Raw genomic sequence first — 23,782 nt, 5'->3', positions numbered from 1 at the left:
ATAGTAAATATAACATGAAACTTCTGTAAGTTTACCTATACAATATAGTTAATTATCTGAGAGTTAATTGTCTCAAAAATGATAAATTTTATTAATTTAACAAGATTATTAATTCAATGAGGTTTAATATACAATATCTTTATTATGCTGGGACTGTTTTTTTAAAATATCCATTTAAAGTGGGCTATACATTTACATGTTCTGCTTTTTGCCAAATACAAATTTACAAGCATTAATACATAGTAGTAGATCTGATGCTGACTTTACAAAAAAGAACTTGCTATATTACATTTATATTTGCTCCTATACAAATGTTCACGAACACTATGCTTGTCAGTTGTCAAGGAATACTTGGCGGATTTTCAGCGGAGCTTGGCTGTGTTCTTGGTTGAGGAATGAGGAACAAGGGTGCCATCAAAGTCTAGAAATATAGCCCTCCTATTTGTCTTTTTATATGCAGGAACTATGCTTTCAAAAAATAATTTTTGAAAACCTAGGGAGAGGGCAGCAACTTTGAATGTGAAACTGAAGCCCAAACCCCAACATTGATAATTATAGTGATCAAGACATGCTCTCTCCATGCTATGCAGGAAACTGCGAGCCATATATGCCACATCATGAGACTGAACGTAATTATAGTTCTGCTCATGTCTTAATTGCCTTAAAGAATTATCCATGGTGACCGCAGAATGCATAGCCTCAGCTAAGGAACTAATATCCCATGAATTTATTCTGATTGCTCCACTTAGAGATGGAGAACATCCAACATATTTATAAATAATTAGCACACTTGTTCGAGGAAAATAAGACATAATTCCGCTAGCTTCATCCACAGTTGAAGAGCCCTGCCCACAAATGATATACATGTGAGGGACTAGAGTCATTCCATCTCTTACAGCATTTACTATGCAACATTCCGAGGCAGCATAGCAGGCGTTCTTTTCACATTGATCAACTGGTCGATCAATTAGACTCACTAGTTGATGACCACAAGAACCATAAATCTGATTAATCCTGTTAGCAGTTCCATACTTCTCCCTTCTCACTTCCTCGATGTCTTCTCCTGAGCTTCTTTCAGGATTGATAATTTGAACAAGAACCACAATAGCCCGCAAGTTTTCATACTTCCTCAATAGTTGTTCAAATGCTAATAACTTCAGACTAATTGCCTTGAATAAGTTCATGTCGTCTACACCAACAATTACATGCTTCCCCTTGAACTTCCCTTCGAATTCCTTGACTTTCACTGATGTAGAAGGAATATTCAGAACATTTTACAACTTTTCCCAAATGAATTCCTAAAGGCAGAATCTTGATATACACCGTGTGACCACTATAATCCAGCCCAATTTGTCCTCGTTTGGACTCATAGTCCAGTCCCAACATTCTACTACAACATGAGAGGAGGTGGCGAGCAAAATCGAAAGTATGAAACCCGATGAGATCGCAGTTCAACAAAATCTTCAGAATGTCTGCACTTACAGGAAGTGTTCGATAGATCTCTGCAGATGCAAGGAATGGACTTTGGAGAAAGAATCCGAGCTTGGCCCTGTAGCGCTTATTTCTCAAGAACACAAGGATCGCCATGAGGTGATAGTCATGAATCAAAATATAATTAGTCTCGGGATTTGCCACTTCTAATACTTTGTCTGCTAATATTTTATTTGCAGAGATATAAGCCTGCCACATTCCCTGATCAAATTGGTCACCATGCTTTTCGCACATTGGGAGCATGTAATGGAATATAGGCCGTAGATGGTACTTGCAGAAACCATGATATAATTTAGAGAAGAGTTCATTCGCAAGAAAAGTGTGAACGCAGTTGAAATCATCCATCAGTCTCTCAACAACAACCTCCTGTTCATTAACATCTATATCGGCATTTAGTGAACCAACATATAAAACCACTGTATAAGGTGAAAATCTTCATCGTAATTAAAGCTCAAGCCCTCTGTTTCCCCATCCTTCTATGCATGAAGGGGCAACATGTTTGACACGATGATAATTCTGACAGTTGTAGATGAGGTACCATCTGAATCCACATATTTGATACAAGGATTAGTCCTGTTCAGGTCTCTGAAAGCCAGGTTTGCAAAATTCATACGTGAACTTGTATCCATGATCGATTTATTTCCAAACAAGAATATAATCTTATCTAATTATATTCTGTAAAAATAAAACACAAGAGCTCCTTAAATCTAATGTCTTGAAGAGAAATTCTTCAATAGATGATTGAAAACGGAAAATATTATTATACTATAGGCCATGATAATTGATGCTGATATGCTCTATACATAATCATAACTTCTTGCCGATACAATTGATATATATATATATATATATATATATATATATATATATATATATATATATATATATATATATATATATACACTTATAAGAAAACATGATCAATAGTTATGAATTCAATAATCGAATCGTAAATTTGTAATGATATATGATCATGATCACTAAATCTCAGCCGCTTAAACAAGCTGGAACAAAACTAGCTTAATATTGTACACCGGTATTTAAGTAGCTGAACTAGCTGGAGTTATATCAAATACCTTAAAGTATAAAATGTGTTTTCGTTCGATTAGAACTTGAGGGGGTAGGGTGCTTTTATACACTTTCTGGAGCTGCTTGCTTAGTCTAGTTGTCCTTAGTTTTCGAGTTTATTACGATTCTACTAAAGTGATGTGAGTTTAAAAATACTATAGATTGTGATGAAAAGCCGAGAGCATTTAAAGCCAAGGTAGATTTCAGTTGTAGAGAGAATTAAAAGGCAATGTAGATTTCAGTTGTAGAGAGAATTAAAAGCCAATGTGTAATATCCTGTAATTTTTAGAATAACATTAATAGATTAGTATTAATATGTTAGGCCGAATAAACTCACTATATAAGATAATATAGTGAACACAATCAAAAACAGAACACCAGTATAAGAGAATAATTCAACTAAACTCTTATTCACAAATCACAGTAGCTTACAAATAATCTCTTAGTGATTTATATTTTATCACTAAGAGCTGCTAGGTTACACGAATGATATTCAATTGATAACTCATCTAGAGTAAACCCTAAGCTGTGTTTATACACACAGTTACATGATATCTACTGATTGATTTACATTTATCTGCTTCCTAAAATAATCTAATCAGTAGCTATCTTTTCCATGTTCTGATTTGCATATCTTCTTTGATATTCTCTTTCCTTGCTTATCCAGATCTTCTCCTAGAAATCAGCCGCCTGCAAACTCTGATCATACAAACTCTGGTCCAGCTGGCAGTCGTTAAACTCTGATCCTAGATTAAACTCTGATCTTCATTTCTGCACACTAAACAAGTTAAATACCTGTGACATCATCAAATATGTAACAATCTCCCCCAACTTGTACATTAGACAGAATGAACAAGTTCTATGTATATATATACTGATGATGTCAAAAATAATCAAGGACAAATGCATGAAGTAACTAATCTGCAAAAATTAATTATTACTTTCAGAATAAGCAGAACTAATTACAACTTACAGAACTAGCAGAAGCTAACTAGCCAATCAGTCTATATCCATAGCTCTCCTTGACAAACAGAGTGATCAAATCTTCTTCAATCTGTTTCAGAGTCTGTATCATCTGAGCTTTGACAGTCTTTAACTCTTCATTGTCTTCTCCTGTCTGGTATATAGCTGATCTCAAGGCTCTTGCCTTGCACCTTTTCATAGCTTCTCCCAAAATTCTGGTTCCAGCTATAGTCTCCATAACAGAGCTATTTTTGATCATATCAATCTCTGAACCATCTTCTTGAGTTATCTTAGGCACATATTCAGCATCAGAACTTATCCCATAAAATCTTCTCTTTTCTTGGATAGTTCTCTTCAGCCTTTCAGACCATCTCTTGGTTGCTTCATTCTTTATCTCAAGCATATAATGAATATGCTCAAGTTCCCTTAGAGATTTTATTAATAGATCAGCTTCAGAAATTCTGTAAACTCTGCCAGATTCCAAAAATATAGAAATTTTCTCTTTATCTTCTGGTCCATCATGAGTATCCATCAGAATTTGTACTGATTCTATTTTGTCAAGGTCTTTCTGTGTAACAACTTCTCCAGCCTTCTCAGTAAGAGGATATGGATCTCTGAAGACAGTTGCATCACTGGTCTGGATTTTCTCTTTCTTATGACCTAGACCTGTTGTGTCCCTTGCTTCCTTTCCTCTTGTTCCTTTGTCTCTGATTTGAGTGAACAAGGAGCTTTCCTTGTACTGTCCTGTACCAAGGCTTCCAAATAAGCTCTTCTTCTTTGGTTCAACTGTATCAACCTGAGCCTTGTCAGAGGTTGACTTTATCCAAGAAGCTTTTACTTCAGCTGACTCCAGCTTATCTTCCTTCATATTTTTAGCTTGAGCAGTGTCAGAGGCTAAATTCTGATCAATGGACTCGGGAATAGTTGCAAGAGTTTGTTTAACTTCTGATTCATCCTTCTTTTTAGATGGAACACCATCTATGACATTTTTCCCTTTTTCACTGGAATCAGAGTCAGACTTCTTCTGATAAACTCTGGGCCTATTGATATCAGCATAGTTGACTTCACTGATCACTATTCCTTTTCTTTTTAAAGATGGTAATTTCTTTGAGGAGGAATCAGTGATCTGTTTCTTTCCATCAGACTTTGCTTTCTTTTCATCAATCTTTTCATCAGACTTAGATTTGCTGATCTTCTTCTTCTCAGCAGCCAACCTTTCTTCTTCCCTTCTAATATCCTCAATTGACACCCCTGGATTTTCTTGTTCAAATATATTCTTTGCAACTGCTTCATCGAAATCCAGTTGTGTAGGGGCTTTGTAGAATAAGGTTGTTTCCTCTCCCTGAATCTTCACTGTGTGACTCAAAATCTTAGATTCAGGATTACCAAGCTCAATTAGTTGCTCTGAGAGAGCTCTTGATTTACTGTCAGCTGGTATCAGAGGTTGAGATTTGGTAGTCTGAGTTTGAGTAGCTGAGCTGCTTCCAGCCTTATCTCTCATATTTCCCTCAGTCTGAGTATGTAAGACCATGTCAGAGTTTGTATTTTCAGACTTATCAGACTTTTCAGCTTTCTTCTCAGCTTTCTTCTTTTCTTCATCCTCCTCCTCATCATCTGGCTTTCTCTGTTGCTGATCAACCTTGCATTTGTCTTTAAGTACTTTCTCCCCCTTTTTGACATCATTAGAATTCAAAGCATTGGAGTTGAGAAATTGTACCAGCTGAGCCACAGATGAGCTCAAGTCAGCCAGAGTTTGCTGCATTGATCTCTGAGTGGATTCAATAGAAGACAGCCTGGCTTCCACAGAAGAGGATGGGGCTCTGTGCATATTCCTGGTGTAAGTCAATGTACAGACCTTGCTCTTTGTAGACACAAGGTGAGGAATTTCAGAATCAGGAGCTGGTGTAGAATCTCTGACAGGTGAAGAGACTTTGACAGGTGAAGAATCTTTGATTGGAGAGAATGTTGGAATTGGAGAATCTTCCCTGACTGAGATGCTTTCTCTGAGCAAAGCTGAGATTTCAGCTATAAGAGATCCTGAGTTAACAGGTGGAACAGAGGTTACTTCAGTCTCATCATCATCATCATGAGCTTTGATGCTGATAGTATGAGAACACAGAGGAGCTGTAGCTTCCTCAGAGTTTGCAGTTCTTAAGATCTCCTGATCAGGAGCTGCAACAGGATCTTCAACATGAATCAGAGTTTCCTGAGCTATATCTGGTGTAGTCACAATTGCTTCTGGAGTGGATACAATTGCTTCTGCATTATGTGCTTCTGGAGTATGTGCTGAAGAAGTTGTTAGAGGTACTGCAGATAATGGTTCTACCATTACAGGATCAGAGACTGTGACCATCTCAAGAGGGTTAACCATGGATTCCTGAGGAGGGTCCACAGTAAGATCAGTGATTGTGGATGTGGGCTTGATCTTCTTCCTTGGCCTGGAGACAAGAGGAGGGGGGACTGGTTCTTTGTCAGAATCAGAGTCTGAGATCTGCTGCAAAAATCTTCTCTTCCTAGGTGGAGGAGATGGTTTGGATGGTGATTTTGAAGACCTCAGCACCCTGGTAGGTGAAGATGTTACAACTGGCCCTTTTTGGGAAGGCCCAGAGGATGGTTGTCGGTCAGATTTTACAACTGGCCCTTTTTGGGAAGGACCAGAGGATGGTACATCTTTTGGCTGGTGGGAAGAAGAAGGTATATTCTCATCAGAGAATATGGGATCATACTTTTCTGGCATTACCAGCTTCAATTTGTCCTGTACAGTTACAGGAACAGCAAAAACAGGTACTTGTGGTTTCTTACTGTCCTTTTTAATCAAATCAGTGAATGCCCTCTTGGTTAGTTTAAAGGGCAACTCATTTCCTTCTTCAGGAATAGGCACATTAGGAAAACAGTAAGAGAATATTAACTGACAGAATCTAGCATAGTAAACAATATTCGTATTCTATGTTCTCCTATCCCCTATAGATCTTAGAATTGAAGAGGCAATATCAAGTTTAAGATTGTGGATCAGAGAATACCCAATTTGCTGACTAAAGATGGGTATAGCATCAAAGTTGCTGCATTTGTTCCCAAAAGCTCTGGTGATGCAGTCATAGAAGAAACTCCACTCCTTGCAGAGGTGTGGACTGATAAGTGGTATTTATACACACTTATAGGCCTTCATTTCCACTTAAATTGGTTGGTTTTACTTAAGTGTTTAGTGTCTTTTGATGTGTTTTTAGTGTTTTTCTGTGCAGGTCACGAGTTGAGGTGATGAAGTGATTTTCTATCATTTTAGGTGGTTTTTGGTGCATTATTTGCAAGAATAGAGAATTGTAACGACTTGGGATTTTGTGGGTACATCTTCTACAAACCCTCACGAGAACACACTCGTCCACTAGAGCTATCTAGGGGTTTAAAGGGCTTGTTGCATGTGCTAAATGCAACCGTGATCACCTTCGGAAGTGGTACTAGAGCGAGGAAGGGCATGCACGCGAGAACGAGCTAAAAAACGAAGAAACGGGCTGCCAGTGGCAGACAGTAGCGCGCCCGCGCTAAAGCTTAGCGCGCCCGCGCTATCTACTGTCACCACTAGCGCGCCTGCGCTAGTTTAGCGCGGCCGCGCCCAGCAGAAGTGTCCCGGGCCGATTTTTGAAGCTTTTCTGATGGATTTTAGCAGCGGTCGAGGCCCGGTGGACTTGGTCAATATACTTTATTTTCTCATGTGTAAAACCCTAGCCTCACTTGTATCGTAGAGTATCGGAATATAGTTTTATCAGTTTTTCTCTTGTAATCAAGCACATTATCAGTTTTGTATTGGATCGTTCTTCGCGAGGAAGTGACAGTTTCGAGCGAGATCGTGAACATCAAATCTGTAACGTTGTGTTCTTTATTATTAATTCAAGTACTTTTATTCCGTTTAATTCTCGTAGTTTATTTATCATGTTTTCACTAGAACCCATGATGTCGATTAGTTTGATTATGAACTAACCGCCTTCATGGGATTCTAATGGACTTATCGATGTAGTCTAGTAAAGAATATTAATTACTTGATTTTGTGACGTACGTTGATTTCTTTGCATGCGCTGTGCTTATTCTTCTTAGGAGCGTAGCTAACTTTTAAGTTGTTTGTTAATTCTTTCTGAAGCGAGAGTGGATGATTGAATTTAGAACTATGCCATGTAAACATAGGATTATGTGAATGACACATAATTTGTGGTAGACTTGAACTATTTTTATCACCCTGTGTAATCACGATAGACGACTTGTTACTAAACCTCTCTGCTTACACTACCGCTATAGAGATATAGGGTCTGAGCTTTGTTGGTGTCCATGAGATCTCTGTCTTAATTGCGGATTTTGATTGGTATGATATGTGTGCAACGAGAGTTGGCATGTATTACTTTCGTGTTGTCTGATTAGGATCAACAGTCGCATGCTTATCAGTAATTTCAATTCTAGATGAATTCGATAATGAAGTTAGAATCCCATGTGTCTTCCTATTCTGAATTTGATTAGTAAATTTAATTATTAGTATAAAAGAACACATCCTTGTTAATTGTCTTAGCAGTGAAAATTGATCATACATTGTTGCATAGGTGCGTATTCTTAATTCACCAGTCTCTGTGGGAACGAACAAATATATTACTTGTGATCACGTGCGCTTGCGTGTAGATTTTTGCGAACAAGTTTTTGGCGCCGCTGCCGGGGACTCGGTGTTAATTAACTAGTTTATGTACTTGTCATCAGTGTGCATTAAAATTCACTGACTAGGATTCTATTCTCTTCTCACTTTTCTTCTTTTCTTTATTTCAGGTACTTGGGTCGCGTTTATGCTAACACGTTCTAAAGCTCGTAAGGAAGCAATTGATTCATCTTCTTCTTCTTCTTCTGATTCTGAAACAATGACAGAACCTGAAGCACAACCAGACAGTAAGGCATTGAAGGATTTCTCTATGCCAAAGATCGATGATATCCAGTCAAGCATTGTCAGGCCTGCAATCGCATCCAATGCCTTTGAAATCAAACCAGGAACTATTCAAATGGTCCAGAACTCGGTACAGTTTGGGGGTTCTCCTACTGAAGACCCTAATATGCATATACACAATTTTATAGAGATCTGTGACACTTTCAAATTTAACGGAGTTTCTGATGATGCTGTGAAGCTAAGGCTTTTCCCATTTTCACTGAGAGATAAGGCTAAGGGATGGTTGCATTCTTTACCATCTGGCTCTATTACTACATGGGAAGATCTAGCTCAGAAGTTTCTCACTAAATTCTTCCCCATGGGAAAGACTGCTGCACTACGAAATGCTCTATCTCAATTCTCTCAACAGTCAGGAGAAACATTCTGTGAAGCTTGGGAGCGATATAAGGAGATGCTAAGGAGGTGTCCCCATCATGGCATGCCGGATTGGATGCAAATAAACTGTTTCTATAATGGTCTTGGACCTCAATCCAGACCTATGCTTGATGCTGCTTCTGGAGGTGCGCTATGGGCTAAAAGTTATGAAGAAGCTTATGATCTTATTGAAATGATGGCTGCTAATGAATATCAGAACCCTACTCAAAGACTTACTCAAGGGAAGGTAGCCGGAGTTCTTGATCTTGACACGTCTACAGCTATTGCTGCTCAACTTAAGGCTCTCACGATGAAAGTCGATTCTCTGGCTCACCAAGGAATTCAACAGCCAATCTCAATTTGCGAATTATGTGCTGGTACTCACTCAACTGATCAGTGTGCCATTTCTAGTGAATCAGCACAATTTGTGAGCAACTTTCAGAGAGGTCAACAGCCTGCTCCAGCTACTTACCATCCTAACAACCGAAATCATCCGAATTTCAGCTGGAGTAATAATCAGGGTTATAATCAGCCTCAACAAGGATTCCAACAGGGACCTAAACAGTATAGCCAGGCTGGAACTTCACAACAGTATGCACCTAAACAGCCATATCACCCTCCGGGATTTCAAAATCATGGGCAATCAGCTAACGAAAGGTCTGACATGGAAGAGCTAAGACTCATGTACAAGAGTCAGGCAGTAACTTTAAAAGCCTTGGAGACACAAGTCGGTCAGTTAGCTAATGCTTTGTTAAGCAGACCACAGGGGAATCTCCCTAGTGATACAGAGGTACCAGGTAAGAGGGACCCTAAAGAGCAAGTCCAATCCATTACGCTGAGATCTGGAAAAACTACAACAGGGCCAACCTCAACATTAGTACAAGATCAGGATGATGAACCGCAAGAAATTCCAGCAGAACTTCCTTCGAATACAATTGGCATAAAACCTAATGTTGAAATGGATAGGGCTATCCCTGCAGCTGCTCCGGTGTCAAAGCCATTATATCCACCACCTCCGTTTCCTAGGAGGTTAAAAAAACAGCAGCTGGATAAGCAATTTGGAAAATTCCTTGAAGTTTTCAAAAAGCTTCACATCAACATTCCGTTTGCAGAAGCACTCGAGCAAATGCCTAACTATGCCAAGTTCATGAAGGGTATTCTTTCAAAAAAGCTAAAGCTCGAGGAGTTAGAGACAGTAGCTTTAACGGAGGAATGTAGTGCTGTGCTTCAACAAAAATTACCACCTAAGCTGAAAGACTGTTCGGTGAAATCTACTCGCAAGCGCACGTGATCACAAGTAATATATTAAGTTCGATCCCACAGAGACTGGTGAATTAAGAATACGCACCTATGCAACAATGTTTGATCAATTATCACTGCTAAGACAATTAACAAGGATTGGTTTCTTTTATACTAATAACTAAAATTACTAATCAAATTCAGAATAGGAAAACACATGGGATTCTAACTTCATTATCGAATTCATCTAGAATTGAAATTACTGATTAACATGCGACTGTTGATCCTAATCAGACAACACGAAAGTAATACATGCCAACTCTCGTTGCACACATATCATACCAATCAAAATCCGCAATTAAGACAGAAATCTCATGGACACCAACAAAGCTCAGACCCTATATCTCTATAGCGGTAGTGTAAGCAGAGAGGTTTAAATAACAAGTCGTCTATCGTGATTACACAGGGTGATAAAAATAGTTCAAGTCTATCACAAATTATGCTTCATTCACATAATCCTATGTTTACATGGCATAGTTCTAAATTCAATCATCCACTCTCGCTTCAGAAAGAATTAACAAACAACTTAGAAGTTAGCTACTCTCCTAAGAAGAATAAGCACGGCTCATGCAAAGAAATCAACGTACGTCACAAAATCAAGTAATAAATATTCGTTACTAGACTACATCGATAAATCCATTAGAATCCCATGAAGGCGGTTAGCTCATAATCGAACTAATCGACATCATGGGTTCTAATGAAAACATGATAGAATAAAGACAAGAATTAAATGGAATAAAAATGCTTGAATTAATAATAAAGAACACAACGTTACAGATTTGATGTTCACGATCTCGCTCGAAACTGTCACTTCCTCGCGAAGAACGATCCAATACAAAACTGATAATGTACTTCGATTACAAGAGAAAACTGCTAATACGATTTTCTACGATACTCAAACTACTTCTCTCAGGCTAGGGTTTTACACACGAGAAATAAAAATACATTGACCAAGTCAACCGGGCCTCGACCGCTGCGAAAATCCACTAAAAAGCTGTAAAAATCGGCCCGAGGAAGTTCTGCTGGGCGCGGCCGCGCTAACTTAGCGCAGGCGCGCTAGTCACAGCAGTTAGTAGCGCGGGCGCGCTAACAAGTAGCGCGGGCGCGCTACTGTCTGCACTGGTGGCTCTGTTTCTTCGTTTCTCGCTCGTTCTCGCGTGCATGTCCTTCCTCGCTCCTAGTACCACTTCCGTAGGTGATCACGGTTGCATTTAGCATATGCAACAAGCCCTTTAAACCCCTAGATAGCTCTAGTGGACGAGTGTGCTCTCGTGAGGGTTTGTAGAAGATGTACCCACAAAATCCCAAGTCGCGGTGAATCAACAATTCTCTATTCTTGCAAATAATGCACCAAAACCAACCTAAAATGATAGAAAATCACTTCATCACCTCAACTCGTGACCTGCACAGAAAAACAATAAAAACACATCAAAAGACACTAAACACTTAAGTACAACCAACCAATTTAAGCGGAAATGAAGGCCTATAAGTGTGTATAAATACCACTTATCACACCCCCAAACTTACACTGATGCTTGTCCTCAAGCGTCAAAGACACTAACAATAATACAATGCAATGCATGAATGCAACTACGTGATGAATGAGTGAACTATGAAGTAATTGCCTTGCCAATTATAAGACCTCAGATTGTGCTAATGTTCTCGAATTTCATCTCTCTCGCTACCAAGTCAATTACTCTTATAAGATAATATTTTTGAACTTCTTGAAATTATATATTAAAATTCACATCCCCTATACATAATAAATTATGCACAATAGGCTTGGTAGAAAACAAAACAATTGTCTGTATAATGGTTTGAATGAAAAGATACGCCCATACAAACCCAACACTTAAGGATCCACTACCCATCAATTAGTAATAATTGTGGTGCTGGGAATAGCACAGCACTCAGAGTGTTATGGCACAGATCCGGTTGTTGATGAAGCACCATCCTAAAAAACTATTAAACAATTAGCGTAAAGAGTTACAAAATGAGACAAGAGAAGGCCGCACAAGAAGTCCTTGGAGCACATGGGAGGAAGATGCACCACAGACGACACCTAAAAGTATAAAACAATTGGAGCATGTGGGATGAAGTTATATATGTGCATACTTTGTTTATTTTCAATGATGAGGATGTTGATGTTACCTAATGATCAATTGATGCACCACAATTGCACTTATAAGTGCAAAACAAGTTAGGGGAAGACCACTAAAGAATTAGGACACGAATGTTTCCACTCCCCAAGGATCAGGTTTTGCTCTACAAATGGCATTTAATTAGAGTGCAAAACGAGGCTGGGGAAGGCCACGAAAGATTCCGGGCACGGATGTGCTACTCCGTAGGGATTAATTGAAGCTCCACAACCGGTACTCGGAGGGCAAAAAGAGGCAGGAAAATGTCAAAGCCGTAATTAACGCATATTGTGTAAGCAAATAAGGGGAAAGTCTTTAGCTTATTTTATAAATAAAATTATTGTATGATGTACGGGTTGGATGCACTAATTGCTATGTTTTAGTAGTTGCTTTAAATCTACTTTATTACCGTCTTAGGTGTTTAGTCTCGTTGTATTCTATGTTATCATGGTTCAGTTACTTCTTGTTCTGATAAGGGTTTGAACTGAGTTTAAACCTCGCGAAGACAAAGCTAGGACATGTGTTTAAAATATTTAGAAAAGGAATATAAAGCTGGAGATGCAATCTCTGATTTATGTTTCTGTGCTAGCACTATAACAAAAACAGCATCAGACAAGCATTTTTGCCCGTTGTTTAATACCAAGAAAAACCGTGGTCTATTGCGATACCGTATGATACGCGCCTCAAACAACGGTACCGACCGTTGTGTAAGATGAAGAAACACATCGGTTTATGTTTAACTGCGTGTTGTGTTATACCGAGAACCAACAACGGAATCATTTTACAGGGTGTTGTTATAAACAATTAACAACATACATGTTTTCAATTCGTGTTGTTATTAGGAGTATCCACAACAATTTATGGTTTTACTCACTTGTTAGTAAGAGTATCAGACAAGAATATTTGCGTTGTGTCTTTGTTTCGGCCAACACTTTTTCCAGCGTCCGTTGTCTGACTAGTATTGTCTGATGCCAGTTTTGTTGTAGTGTAGATAATGACTCAAAGTGGCGGCATAATATAACTGAATCCCAGATATATGCTGATCAGTTGCAAGACTTGGTTAGTTTTAACCGAGGCTTAAAATTATGAGATATATCTACTATGTTGTTAGATTAGACTTGTAGGACTGAACAACTAGGTGATAGTTAATACAACAATATTGGCCAGATCGAAAAAAAAAGATACAATGTAATTTGATTCATTTCTCTAAGCAGACAGAATCCGTGGCGCTGCCTCACTAGTCAGGAACAGTTCCAGTACAGTCATGAGCATTGAGAGTAAGGGGGACAAGCTTCTCTAATGCAGTATACCATATTTTATTGTTAGTCTTACTTCGGATATCTGATCTCTGAAGTATTGTTTGTATTTAGAGACCTTTCTCCAGCATTTGTAAACCTGAATAAGATTTGCTTGTATGACATTGCTCAAGGTTCTAATGTTGGCATTAGAAATCCAAACTTTTTTTACTTCCTGAACAAGCATTTCTTATGCAGTCCCATTCTTAAATGGGAAAAAGATATATAACATCCTCAATTCGTATAGTAAATATAACATGAAACTTCTGTAAGTTTACCTATACAATATAGTTAATTATCTGAGAGTTAATTGTCTCAAAAATGATAAATTTTATTAATTTAACAAGATTATTAATTCAATGAGGTTTAATATACAATATCTTTATTATGCTGGGACTGTTTTTTTAAAATATCCATTTAAAGTGGGCTATACATTTACATGTTCTGCTTTTTGCCAAATACAAATTTACAAGCATTAATACATAGTAGTAGATCTGATGCTGACTTTACAAAAAAGAACTTGCTATATTACATTTATATTTGCTCCTATACAAATGTTCACGAACACTATGCTTGTCAGTTGTCAAGGAATACTTGGCGGATTTTCAGCGGAGCTTGGCTGTGTTCTTGGTTGAGAAATGAGGAACAAGGGTGCCATCAAAGTCTAGAAATATAGCCCTCCTATTTGTCTTTTTATATGCAGGAACTATGCTTTCAAAAAATAATTTTTGAAAACCTAGGGAGAGGGCAGCAACTTTGAATGTGAAACTGAAGCCCAAACCCCAACATTGATAATTATAGTTATCAAGACATGCTCTCTCCATGCTATGCAGGAAACTGCGAGCCATATATGCCACATCATGAGACTGAACGTAATTATAGTTCTGCTCATGTCTTAATTGCCTTAAAGAATTATCCATGGTGACCGCAGAATGCATAGCCTCAGCTAAGGAACTAATATCCCATGAATTTATTCTGATTGCTCCACTTAGAGATGGAGAACATCCAACATATTTATAAATAATTAGCACACTTGTTCGAGGAAAATAAGACATAATTCCGCTAGCTTCATCCACAGTTGAAGAGCCCTGCCCACAAATGATATACATGTGAGGGACTAGAGTCATTCCATCTCTTACAGCATTTACTATGCAACATTCCGAGGCAGCATAGCAGGCGTTCTTTTCACATTGATCAACTGGTCGATCAATTAGACTCACTAGTTGATGACCACAAGAACCATAAATCTGATTAATCCTGTTAGCAGTTCCATACTTCTCCCTTCTCACTTCCTCGATGTCTTCTCCTGAGCTTCTTTCAGGATTGATAATTTGAACAAGAACCACAATAGCCCGCAAGTTTTCATACTTCCTCAATAGTTGTTCAAATGCTAATAACTTCAGACTAATTGCCTTGAATAAGTTCATGTCGTCTACACCAACAATTACATGCTTCCCCTTGAACTTCCCTTCGAATTCCTTGACTTTCACTGATGTAGAAGGAATATTCAGAACATTTTACAACTTTTCCCAAATGAATTCCTAAAGGCAGAATCTTGATATACACCGTGTGACCACTATAATCCAGCCCAATTTGTCCTCGTTTGGACTCATAGTCCAGTCCCAACATTCTACTACAACATGAGAGGAGGTGGCGAGCAAAATCGAAAGTATGAAACCCGATGAGATCGCAGTTCAACAAAATCTTCAGAATGTCTGCACTTACAGGAAGTGTTCGATAGATCTCTGCAGATGCAAGGAATGGACTTTGGAGAAAGAATCCGAGCTTGGCCCTGTAGCGCTTATTTCTCAAGAACACAAGGACCGCCATGAGGTGATAGTCATGAATCAAAATATAATTAGTCTCGGGATTTGCCACTTCTAATACTTTGTCTGCTAATATTTTATTTGCAGAGATATAAGCCTGCCACATTCCCTGATCAAATTGGTCACCATGCTTTTCGCACATTGGGAGCATGTAATGGAATATAGGCCGTAGATGGTACTTGCAGAAACCATGATATAATTTAGAGAAGAGTTCATTCGCAAGAAAAGTGTGAACGCAGTTGAAATCATCCATCAGTCTCTCAACAACAACCTCCTGTTCATTAACATCTATATCGGCATTTAGTGAACCAACATATAAAACCACTGTATAAGGTGAAAATCTTCATCGTAATTAAAGCTCAAGCCCTCTGTTTCCCCATCCTTCTATGCATGAAGGGGCAACATGTTTGACACGATGATAATTCTGACAGTTGTAGATGAGGTACCATCTGAATCCACATATTTGATACAAGGATTAGTCCTGTTCAGGTCTCTGAAAGCCAGGTTTGCAAAATTCATACGTGAACTTGTATCCATGATCGATTTATTTCCAAACAAGAATATAATCTTATCTAATTATATTCTGTAAAAATAAAACACAAGAGCTCCTTAAATCTAATGTCTTGAAGAGAAATTCTTCAATAGATGATTGAAAACGGAAAATATTATTATACTATAGGCCATGATAATTGATGCTGATATGCTCTATACATAATCATAACTTCTTGCCGATACAATTGATATATATATATATATATATATATATATATATATATATATATATATATATATATATACACTTATAAGAAAACATGATCAATAGTTATGAATTCAATAATCGAATCGTAAATTTGTAATGATATATGATCATGATCACTAAATCTCAGCCGCTTAAACAAGCTGGAACAAAACTAGCTTAATATTGTACACCGGTATTTAAGTAGCTGAACTAGCTGGAGTTATATCAAATACCTTAAAGTATAAAATGTGTTTTCGTTCGATTAGAACTTGAGGGGGTAGGGTGCTTTTATACACTTTCTGGAGCTGCTTGCTTAGTCTAGTTGTCCTTAGTTTTCGAGTTTATTACGATTCTACTAAAGTGATGTGAGTTTAAAAATACTATAGATTGTGATGAAAAGCCGAGAGCATTTAAAGCCAAGGTAGATTTCAGTTGTAGAGAGAATTAAAAGGCAATGTAGATTTCAGTTGTAGAGAGAATTAAAAGCCAATGTGTAATATCCTGTAATTTTTAGAATAACATTAATAGATTAGTATTAATATGTTAGGCCGAATAAACTCACTATATAAGATAATATAGTGAACACAATCAAAAACAGAACACCAGTATAAGAGAATAATTCAACTAAACTCTTATTCACAAATCACAGTAGCTTACAAATAATCTCTTAGTGATTTATATTTTATCACTAAGAGCTGCTAGGTTACACGAATGATATTCAATTGATAACTCATCTAGAGTAAACCCTAAGCTGTGTTTATACACACAGTTACATGATATCTACTGATTGATTTACATTTATCTGCTTCCTAAAATAATCTAATCAGTAGCTATCTTTTCCATGTTCTGATTTGCATATCTTCTTTGATATTCTCTTTCCTTGCTTATCCAGATCTTCTCCTAGAAATCAGCCGCCTGCAAACTCTGATCATACAAACTCTGGTCCAGCTGGCAGTCGTTAAACTCTGATCCTAGATTAAACTCTGATCTTCATTTCTGCACACTAAACAAGTTAAATACCTGTGACATCATCAAATATGTAACAATCTCCCCCAACTTGTACATTAGACAGAATGAACAAGTTCTATGTATATATATACTGATGATGTCAAAAATAATCAAGGACAAATGCATGAAGTAACTAATCTGCAAAAATTAATTATTACTTTCAGAATAAGCAGAACTAATTACAACTTACAGAACTAGCAGAAGCTAACTAGCCAATCAGTCTATATCCATAGCTCTCCTTGACAAACAGAGTGATCAAATCTTCTTCAATCTGTTTCAGAGTCTGTATCATCTGAGCTTTGACAGTCTTTAACTCTTCATTGTCTTCTCCTGTCTGGTATATAGCTGATCTCAAGGCTCTTGCCTTGCACCTTTTCATAGCTTCTCCCAAAATTCTGGTTCCAGCTATAGTCTCCATAACAGAGCTATTTTTGATCATATCAATCTCTGAACCATCTTCTTGAGTTATCTTAGGCACATATTCAGCATCAGAACTTATCCCATAAAATCTTCTCTTTTCTTGGATAGTTCTCTTCAGCCTTTCAGACCATCTCTTGGTTGCTTCATTCTTTATCTCAAGCATATAATGAATATGCTCAAGTTCCCTTAGAGATTTTATTAATAGATCAGCTTCAGAAATTCTGTAAACTCTGCCAGATTCCAAAAATATAGAAATTTTCTCTTTATCTTCTGGTCCATCATGAGTATCCATCAGAATTTGTACTGATTCTATTTTGTCAAGGTCTTTCTGTGTAACAACTTCTCCAGCCTTCTCAGTAAGAGGATATGGATCTCTGAAGACAGTTGCATCACTGGTCTGGATTTTCTCTTTCTTATGACCTAGACCTGTTGTGTCCCTTGCTTCCTTTCCTCTTGTTCCTTTGTCTCTGATTTGAGTGAACAAGGAGCTTTCCTTGTACTGTCCTGTACCAAGGCTTCCAAATAAGCTCTTCTTCTTTGGTTCAACTGTATCAACCTGAGCCTTGTCAGAGGTTGACTTTATCCAAGAAGCTTTTACTTCAGCTGACTCCAGCTTATCTTCCTTCATATTTTTAGCTTGAGCAGTGTCAGAGGCTAAATTCTGATCAATGGACTCGGGAATAGTTGCAAGAGTTTGTTTAACTTCTGATTCATCCTTCTTTTTAGATGGAACACCATCTATGACATTTTTCCCTTTTTCACTGGAATCAGAGTCAGACTTCTTCTGATAAACTCTGGGCCTATTGATATCAGCATAGTTGACTTCACTGATCACTATTCCTTTTCTTTTTAAAGATGGTAATTTCTTTGAGGAGGAATCAGTGATCTGTTTCTTTCCATCAGACTTTGCTTTCTTTTCATCAATCTTTTCATCAGACTTAGATTTGCTGATCTTCTTCTTCTCAGCAGCCAACCTTTCTTCTTCCCTTCTAATATCCTCAATTGACACCCCTGGATTTTCTTGTTCAAATATATTCTTTGCAACTGCTTCATCGAAATCCAGTTGTGTAGGGGCTTTGTAGAATAAGGTTGTTTCCTCTCCCTGAATCTTCACTGTGTGACTCAAAATCTTAGATTCAGGATTACCAAGCTCAATTAGTTGCTCTGAGAGAGCTCTTGATTTACTGTCAGCTGGTATCAGAGGTTGAGATTTGGTAGTCTGAGTTTGAGTAGCTGAGCTGCTTCCAGCCTTATCTCTCATATTTCCCTCAGTCTGAGTATGTAAGACCATGTCAGAGTTTGTATTTTCAGACTTATCAGACTTTTCAGCTTTCTTCTCAGCTTTCTTCTTTTCTTCATCCTCCTCCTCATCATCTGGCTTTCTCTATTGCTGATCAACCTTGCATTTGTCTTTAAGTACTTTCTCCCCCTTTTTGACATCATTAGAATTCAAAGCATTGGAGTTGAGAAATTGTACCAGCTGAGCCACAGATGAGCTCAAGTCAGCCAGAGTTTGCTGCATTGATCTCTGAGTGGATTCAATAGAAGACAGCCTGGCTTCCACAGAAGAGGATGAGGCTCTGTGCATATTCCTGGTGTAAGTCAATGTACAGACCTTGCTCTTTGTAGACACAAGGTGAGGAATTTCAGAATCAGGAGCTGGTGTAGAATCTCTGACAGGTGAAGAGACTTTGACAGGTGAAGAATCTTTGATTGGAGAGAATGTTGGAATTGGAGAATCTTCCCTGACTGAGATGCTTTCTCTGAGCAAAGCTGAGATTTCAGCTATAAGAGATCCTGAGTTAACAGGTGGAACAGAGGTTACTTCAGTCTCATCATCATCATCATGAGCTTTGATGCTGATAGTATGAGAACACAGAGGAGCTGTAGCTTCCTCAGAGTTTGCAGTTCTTAAGATCTCCTGATCAGGAGCTGCAACAGGATCTTCAACATGAATCAGAGTTTCCTGAGCTATATCTGGTGTAGTCACAATTGCTTCTGGAGTGGATACAATTGCTTCTGCATTATGTGCTTCTGGAGTATGTGCTGAAGAAGTTGTTAGAGGTACTGCAGATAATGGTTCTACCATTACAGGATCAGAGACTGTGACCATCTCAAGAGGGTTAACCATGGATTCCTGAGGAGGGTCCACAGTAAGATCAGTGATTGTGGATGTGGGCTTGATCTTCTTCCTTGGCCTGGAGACAAGAGGAGGGGGGACTGGTTCTTTGTCAGAATCAGAGTCTGAGATCTGCTGCAAAAATCTTCTCTTCCTAGGTGGAGGAGATGGTTTGGATGGTGATTTTGAAGACCTCAGCACCCTGGTAGGTGAAGATGTTACAACTGGCCCTTTTTCGGAAGGCCCAGAGGATGGTTGTCGGTCAGATTTTACAACTGGCCCTTTTTGGGAAGGACCAGAGGATGGTACATCTTTTGGCTGGTGGGAAGAAGAAGGTATATTCTCATCAGAGAATATGGGATCATACTTTTCTGGCATTACCAGCTTCAATTTGTCCTGTACAGTTACAGGAACAGCAAAAACAGGTACTTGTGGTTTCTTACTGTCCTTTTTAATCAAATCAGTGAATGCCCTCTTGGTTAGTTTAAAGGGCAACTCATTTCCTTCTTCAGGAATAGGCACATTAGGAAAACAGTAAGAGAATATTAACTGACAGAATCTAGCATAGTAAACAATATTCATATTCTATGTTCTCCTATCCCCTATAGATCTTAGAATTGAAGAGGCAATATCAAGTTTAAGATTGTGGATCAGAGAATACCCAATTTGCTGACTAAAGATGGGTATAGCATCAAAGTTGCTGCATTTGTTCCCAAAAGCTCTGGTGATGCAGTCATAGAAGAAACTCCACTCCTTGCAGAGGTGTGGACTGATAAGTGGTATTTATACACACTTATAGGCCTTCATTTCCACTTAAATTGGTTGGTTTTACTTAAGTGTTTAGTGTCTTTTGATGTGTTTTTAGTGTTTTTCTGTGCAGGTCACGAGTTGAGGTGATGAAGTGATTTTCTATCATTTTAGGTGGTTTTTGGTGCATTATTTGCAAGAATAGAGAATTGTAACGACTTGGGATTTTGTGGGTACATCTTCTACAAACCCTCACGAGAACACACTCGTCCACTAGAGCTATCTAGGGGTTTAAAGGGCTTGTTGCATGTGCTAAATGCAACCGTGATCACCTTCGGAAGTGGTACTAGAGCGAGGAAGGGCATGCACGCGAGAACGAGCTAAAAAACGAAGAAACGGGCTGCCAGTGGCAGACAGTAGCGCGCCCGCGCTAAAGCTTAGCGCGCCCGCGCTATCTACTGTCACCACTAGCGCGCCTGCGCTAGTTTAGCGCGGCCGCGCCCAGCAGAAGTGTCCCGGGCCGATTTTTGAAGCTTTTCTGATGGATTTTAGCAGCGGTCGAGGCCCGGTGGACTTGGTCAATATACTTTATTTTCTCATGTGTAAAACCCTAGCCTCACTTGTATCGTAGAGTATCGGAATATAGTTTTATCAGTTTTTCTCTTGTAATCAAGCACATTATCAGTTTTGTATTGGATCGTTCTTCGCGAGGAAGTGACAGTTTCGAGCGAGATCGTGAACATCAAATCTGTAACGTTGTGTTCTTTATTATTAATTCAAGTACTTTTATTCCGTTTAATTCTCGTAGTTTATTTATCATGTTTTCACTAGAACCCATGATGTCGATTAGTTTGATTATGAACTAACCGCCTTCATGGGATTCTAATGGACTTATCGATGTAGTCTAGTAAAGAATATTAATTACTTGATTTTGTGACGTACGTTGATTTCTTTGCATGCGCCGTGCTTATTCTTCTTAGGAGCGTAGCTAACTTTTAAGTTGTTTGTTAATTCTTTCTGAAGCGAGAGTGGATGATTGAATTTAGAACTATGCCATGTAAACATAGGATTATGTGAATGACACATAATTTGTGGTAGACTTGAACTATTTTTATCACCCTGTGTAATCACGATAGACGACTTGTTACTAAACCTCTCTGCTTACACTACCGCTATAGAGATATAGGGTCTGAGCTTTGTTGGTGTCCATGAGATCTCTGTCTTAATTGCGGATTTTGATTGGTATGATATGTGTGCAACGAGAGTTGGCATGTATTACTTTCGTGTTGTCTGATTAGGATCAACAGTCGCATGCTTATCAGTAATTTCAATTCTAGATGAATTCGATAATGAAGTTAGAATCCCATGTGTCTTCCTATTCTGAATTTGATTAGTAAATTTAATTATTAGTATAAAAGAACACATCCTTGTTAATTGTCTTAGCAGTGAAAATTGATCATACATTGTTGCATAGGTGCGTATTCTTAATTCACCAGTCTCTGTGGGAACGAACAAATATATTACTTGTGATCACGTGCGCTTGCGTGTAGATTTTTGCGAACAAGTTTTTGGCGCCGCTGCCGGGGACTCGGTGTTAATTAACTAGTTTATGTACTTGTCATCAGTGTGCATTAAAATTCACTGACTAGGATTCTATTCTCTTCTCACTTTTCTTCTTTTCTTTATTTCAGGTACTTGGGTCGCGTTTATGCTAACACGTTCTAAAGCTCGTAAGGAAGCAATTGATTCATCTTCTTCTTCTTCTTCTGATTCTGAAACAATGACAGAACCTGAAGCACAACCAGACAGTAAGGCATTGAAGGATTTCTCTATGCCAAAGATCGATGATATCCAGTCAAGCATTGTCAGGCCTGCAATCGCATCCAATGCCTTTGAAATCAAACCAGGAACTATTCAAATGGTCCAGAACTCGGTACAGTTTGGGGGTTCTCCTACTGAAGACCCTAATATGCATATACGCAATTTTATAGAGATCTGTGACACTTTCAAATTTAACGGAGTTTCTGATGATGCTGTGAAGCTAAGGCTTTTCCCATTTTCACTGAGAGATAAGGCTAAGGGATGGTTGCATTCTTTACCATCTGGCTCTATTACTACATGGGAAGATCTAGCTCAGAAGTTTCTCACTAAATTCTTCCCCATGGCAAAGACTGCTGCACTACGAAATGCTCTATCTCAATTCTCTCAACAGTCAGGAGAAACATTCTGTGAAGCTTGGGAGCGATATAAGGAGATGCTAAGGAGGTGTCCCCATCATGGCATGCCGGATTGGATGCAAATAAACTGTTTCTATAATGGTCTTGGACCTCAATCCAGACCTATGCTTGATGCTGCTTCTGGAGGTGCGCTATGGGCTAAAAGTTATGAAGAAGCTTATGATCTTATTGAAATGATGGCTGCTAATGAATATCAGAACCCTACTCAAAGACTTACTCAAGGGAAGGTAGCCGGAGTTCTTGATCTTGACACGTCTACAGCTATTGCTGCTCAACTTAAGGCTCTCACGATGAAAGTCGATTCTCTGGCTCACCAAGGAATTCAACAGCCAATCTCAATTTGCGAATTATGTGCTGGTACTCACTCAACTGATCAGTGTGCCATTTCTAGTGAATCAGCACAATTTGTGAGCAACTTTCAGAGAGGTCAACAGCCTGCTCCAGCTACTTACCATCCTAACAACCGAAATCATCCGAATTTCAGCTGGAGTAATAATCAGGGTTATAATCAGCCTCAACAAGGATTCCAACAGGGACCTAAACAGTATAGCCAGGCTGGAACTTCACAACAGTATGCACCTAAACAGCCATATCACCCTCCGGGATTTCAAAATCATGGGCAATCAGCTAACGAAAGGTCTGACATGGAAGAGCTAAGACTCATGTACAAGAGTCAGGCAGTAACTTTAAAAGCCTTGGAGACACAAGTCGGTCAGTTAGCTAATGCTTTGTTAAGCAGACCACAGGGGAATCTCCCTAGTGATACAGAGGTACCAGGTAAGAGGGACCCTAAAGAGCAAGTCCAATCCATTACGCTGAGATCTGGAAAAACTACAACAGGGCCAACCTCAACATTAGTACAAGATCAGGATGATGAACCGCAAGAAATTCCAGCAGAACTTCCTTCGAATACAATTGGCATAAAACCTAATGTTGAAATGGATAGGGCTATCCCTGCAGCTGCTCCGGTGTCAAAGCCATTATATCCACCACCTCCGTTTCCTAGGAGGTTAAAAAAACAGCAGCTGGATAAGCAATTTGGAAAATTCCTTGAAGTTTTCAAAAAGCTTCACATCAACATTCCGTTTGCAGAAGCACTCGAGCAAATG

At 38.6% G+C, this 23,782-nt stretch overlaps 4 protein-coding genes and 2 non-coding genes across 6 annotated transcripts; all 6 read right to left on the bottom strand.

Moving 5' to 3' along the window:
- Positions 1–362: 362 nt before the first annotated feature.
- On the bottom strand, positions 363–2,120 carry LOC135149510 (probable alpha,alpha-trehalose-phosphate synthase [UDP-forming] 9). Its single transcript, XM_064085240.1, has 3 exons — positions 2,030–2,120; positions 1,332–1,907; positions 363–1,246 (listed from the first exon to the last, which is right to left on the bottom strand). Exons 1-3 carry the CDS (start codon positions 2,118–2,120, stop codon positions 363–365), a joined length of 1,551 nt encoding a protein of 516 aa, XP_063941310.1.
- A 1,430-nt stretch (positions 2,121–3,550) lies between these two features.
- On the bottom strand, positions 3,551–6,618 carry LOC135149509 (uncharacterized). Its single transcript, XM_064085239.1, has 3 exons — positions 6,543–6,618; positions 3,992–6,384; positions 3,551–3,910 (listed from the first exon to the last, which is right to left on the bottom strand). The coding sequence occupies exons 1-3, from the start codon at positions 6,616–6,618 to the stop codon at positions 3,551–3,553; spliced, it is 2,829 nt and encodes a 942-aa protein (XP_063941309.1).
- Positions 6,619–8,804: 2,186 nt separating this feature from the next.
- Positions 8,805–8,911, bottom strand: LOC135149806 (small nucleolar RNA R71). Its single transcript, XR_010288021.1, has one exon. It is a non-coding gene; the product is annotated as a small nucleolar RNA R71 (small nucleolar RNA).
- Positions 8,912–14,182: 5,271 nt separating this feature from the next.
- LOC108192709 (probable alpha,alpha-trehalose-phosphate synthase [UDP-forming] 9) lies at positions 14,183–15,940 on the bottom strand. The gene is made up of 3 exons (XM_064085238.1): positions 15,850–15,940; positions 15,152–15,727; positions 14,183–15,066 (listed from the first exon to the last, which is right to left on the bottom strand). The coding sequence occupies exons 1-3, from the start codon at positions 15,938–15,940 to the stop codon at positions 14,183–14,185; spliced, it is 1,551 nt and encodes a 516-aa protein (XP_063941308.1).
- A 3,014-nt stretch (positions 15,941–18,954) lies between these two features.
- On the bottom strand, positions 18,955–20,271 carry LOC135149508 (uncharacterized). Its single transcript, XM_064085237.1, has one exon. The coding sequence runs from the start codon at positions 20,269–20,271 to the stop codon at positions 18,955–18,957; it is 1,317 nt and encodes a 438-aa protein (XP_063941307.1).
- A 2,341-nt stretch (positions 20,272–22,612) lies between these two features.
- LOC135149807 (small nucleolar RNA R71) lies at positions 22,613–22,719 on the bottom strand. Its single transcript, XR_010288022.1, has one exon. It is a non-coding gene; the product is annotated as a small nucleolar RNA R71 (small nucleolar RNA).
- Between the last annotated feature and the right edge of the window lie 1,063 nt (positions 22,720–23,782).

The sequence above is a fragment of the Daucus carota genome, chromosome 9 (genome assembly GCF_001625215.2).
Source record: "Daucus carota subsp. sativus chromosome 9, DH1 v3.0, whole genome shotgun sequence".
Classification (NCBI taxonomy): domain Eukaryota; kingdom Viridiplantae; phylum Streptophyta; class Magnoliopsida; order Apiales; family Apiaceae; genus Daucus; species Daucus carota.
Note: the sequence above shows the minus strand (reverse complement) of the source record. Positions and strands in the feature narration are given on the sequence as shown.

What these genes read in the sequence shown, in the direction of transcription:
- LOC108192709 (XM_064085238.1), bottom strand. Translation starts at nt 15,940, where the DNA reads ATGGATACAAGTTCACGTATGAATTTTGCAAACCTGGCTTTCAGAGAC. An exon ending in CAAATATGTGGATTCAGATG is followed by an intron (nt 15,728 to 15,849) that starts GTACCTCATCTA and finishes CACCTTATACAG; the next exon opens with TGGTTTTATATGTTGGTTCA. An exon ending in AATTGGGCTGGATTATAGTG is followed by an intron (nt 15,067 to 15,151) that starts GTCACACGGTGT and finishes CTTCTACATCAG; the next exon opens with TGAAAGTCAAGGAATTCGAA.
- LOC135149509 (XM_064085239.1), bottom strand. Translation starts at nt 6,618, where the DNA reads ATGACTGCATCACCAGAGCTTTTGGGAACAAATGCAGCAACTTTGATG. An exon ending in ATCTTTAGTCAGCAAATTGG is followed by an intron (nt 6,385 to 6,542) that starts GTATTCTCTGAT and finishes TTCCTGAAGAAG; the next exon opens with GAAATGAGTTGCCCTTTAAA. An exon ending in TATTTTTGGAATCTGGCAGA is followed by an intron (nt 3,911 to 3,991) that starts GTTTACAGAATT and finishes CTTGAGATAAAG; the next exon opens with AATGAAGCAACCAAGAGATG.
- LOC135149508 (XM_064085237.1), bottom strand. Translation starts at nt 20,271, where the DNA reads ATGAATATTGTTTACTATGCTAGATTCTGTCAGTTAATATTCTCTTAC.
- LOC135149510 (XM_064085240.1), bottom strand. Translation starts at nt 2,120, where the DNA reads ATGGATACAAGTTCACGTATGAATTTTGCAAACCTGGCTTTCAGAGAC. An exon ending in CAAATATGTGGATTCAGATG is followed by an intron (nt 1,908 to 2,029) that starts GTACCTCATCTA and finishes CACCTTATACAG; the next exon opens with TGGTTTTATATGTTGGTTCA. An exon ending in AATTGGGCTGGATTATAGTG is followed by an intron (nt 1,247 to 1,331) that starts GTCACACGGTGT and finishes CTTCTACATCAG; the next exon opens with TGAAAGTCAAGGAATTCGAA.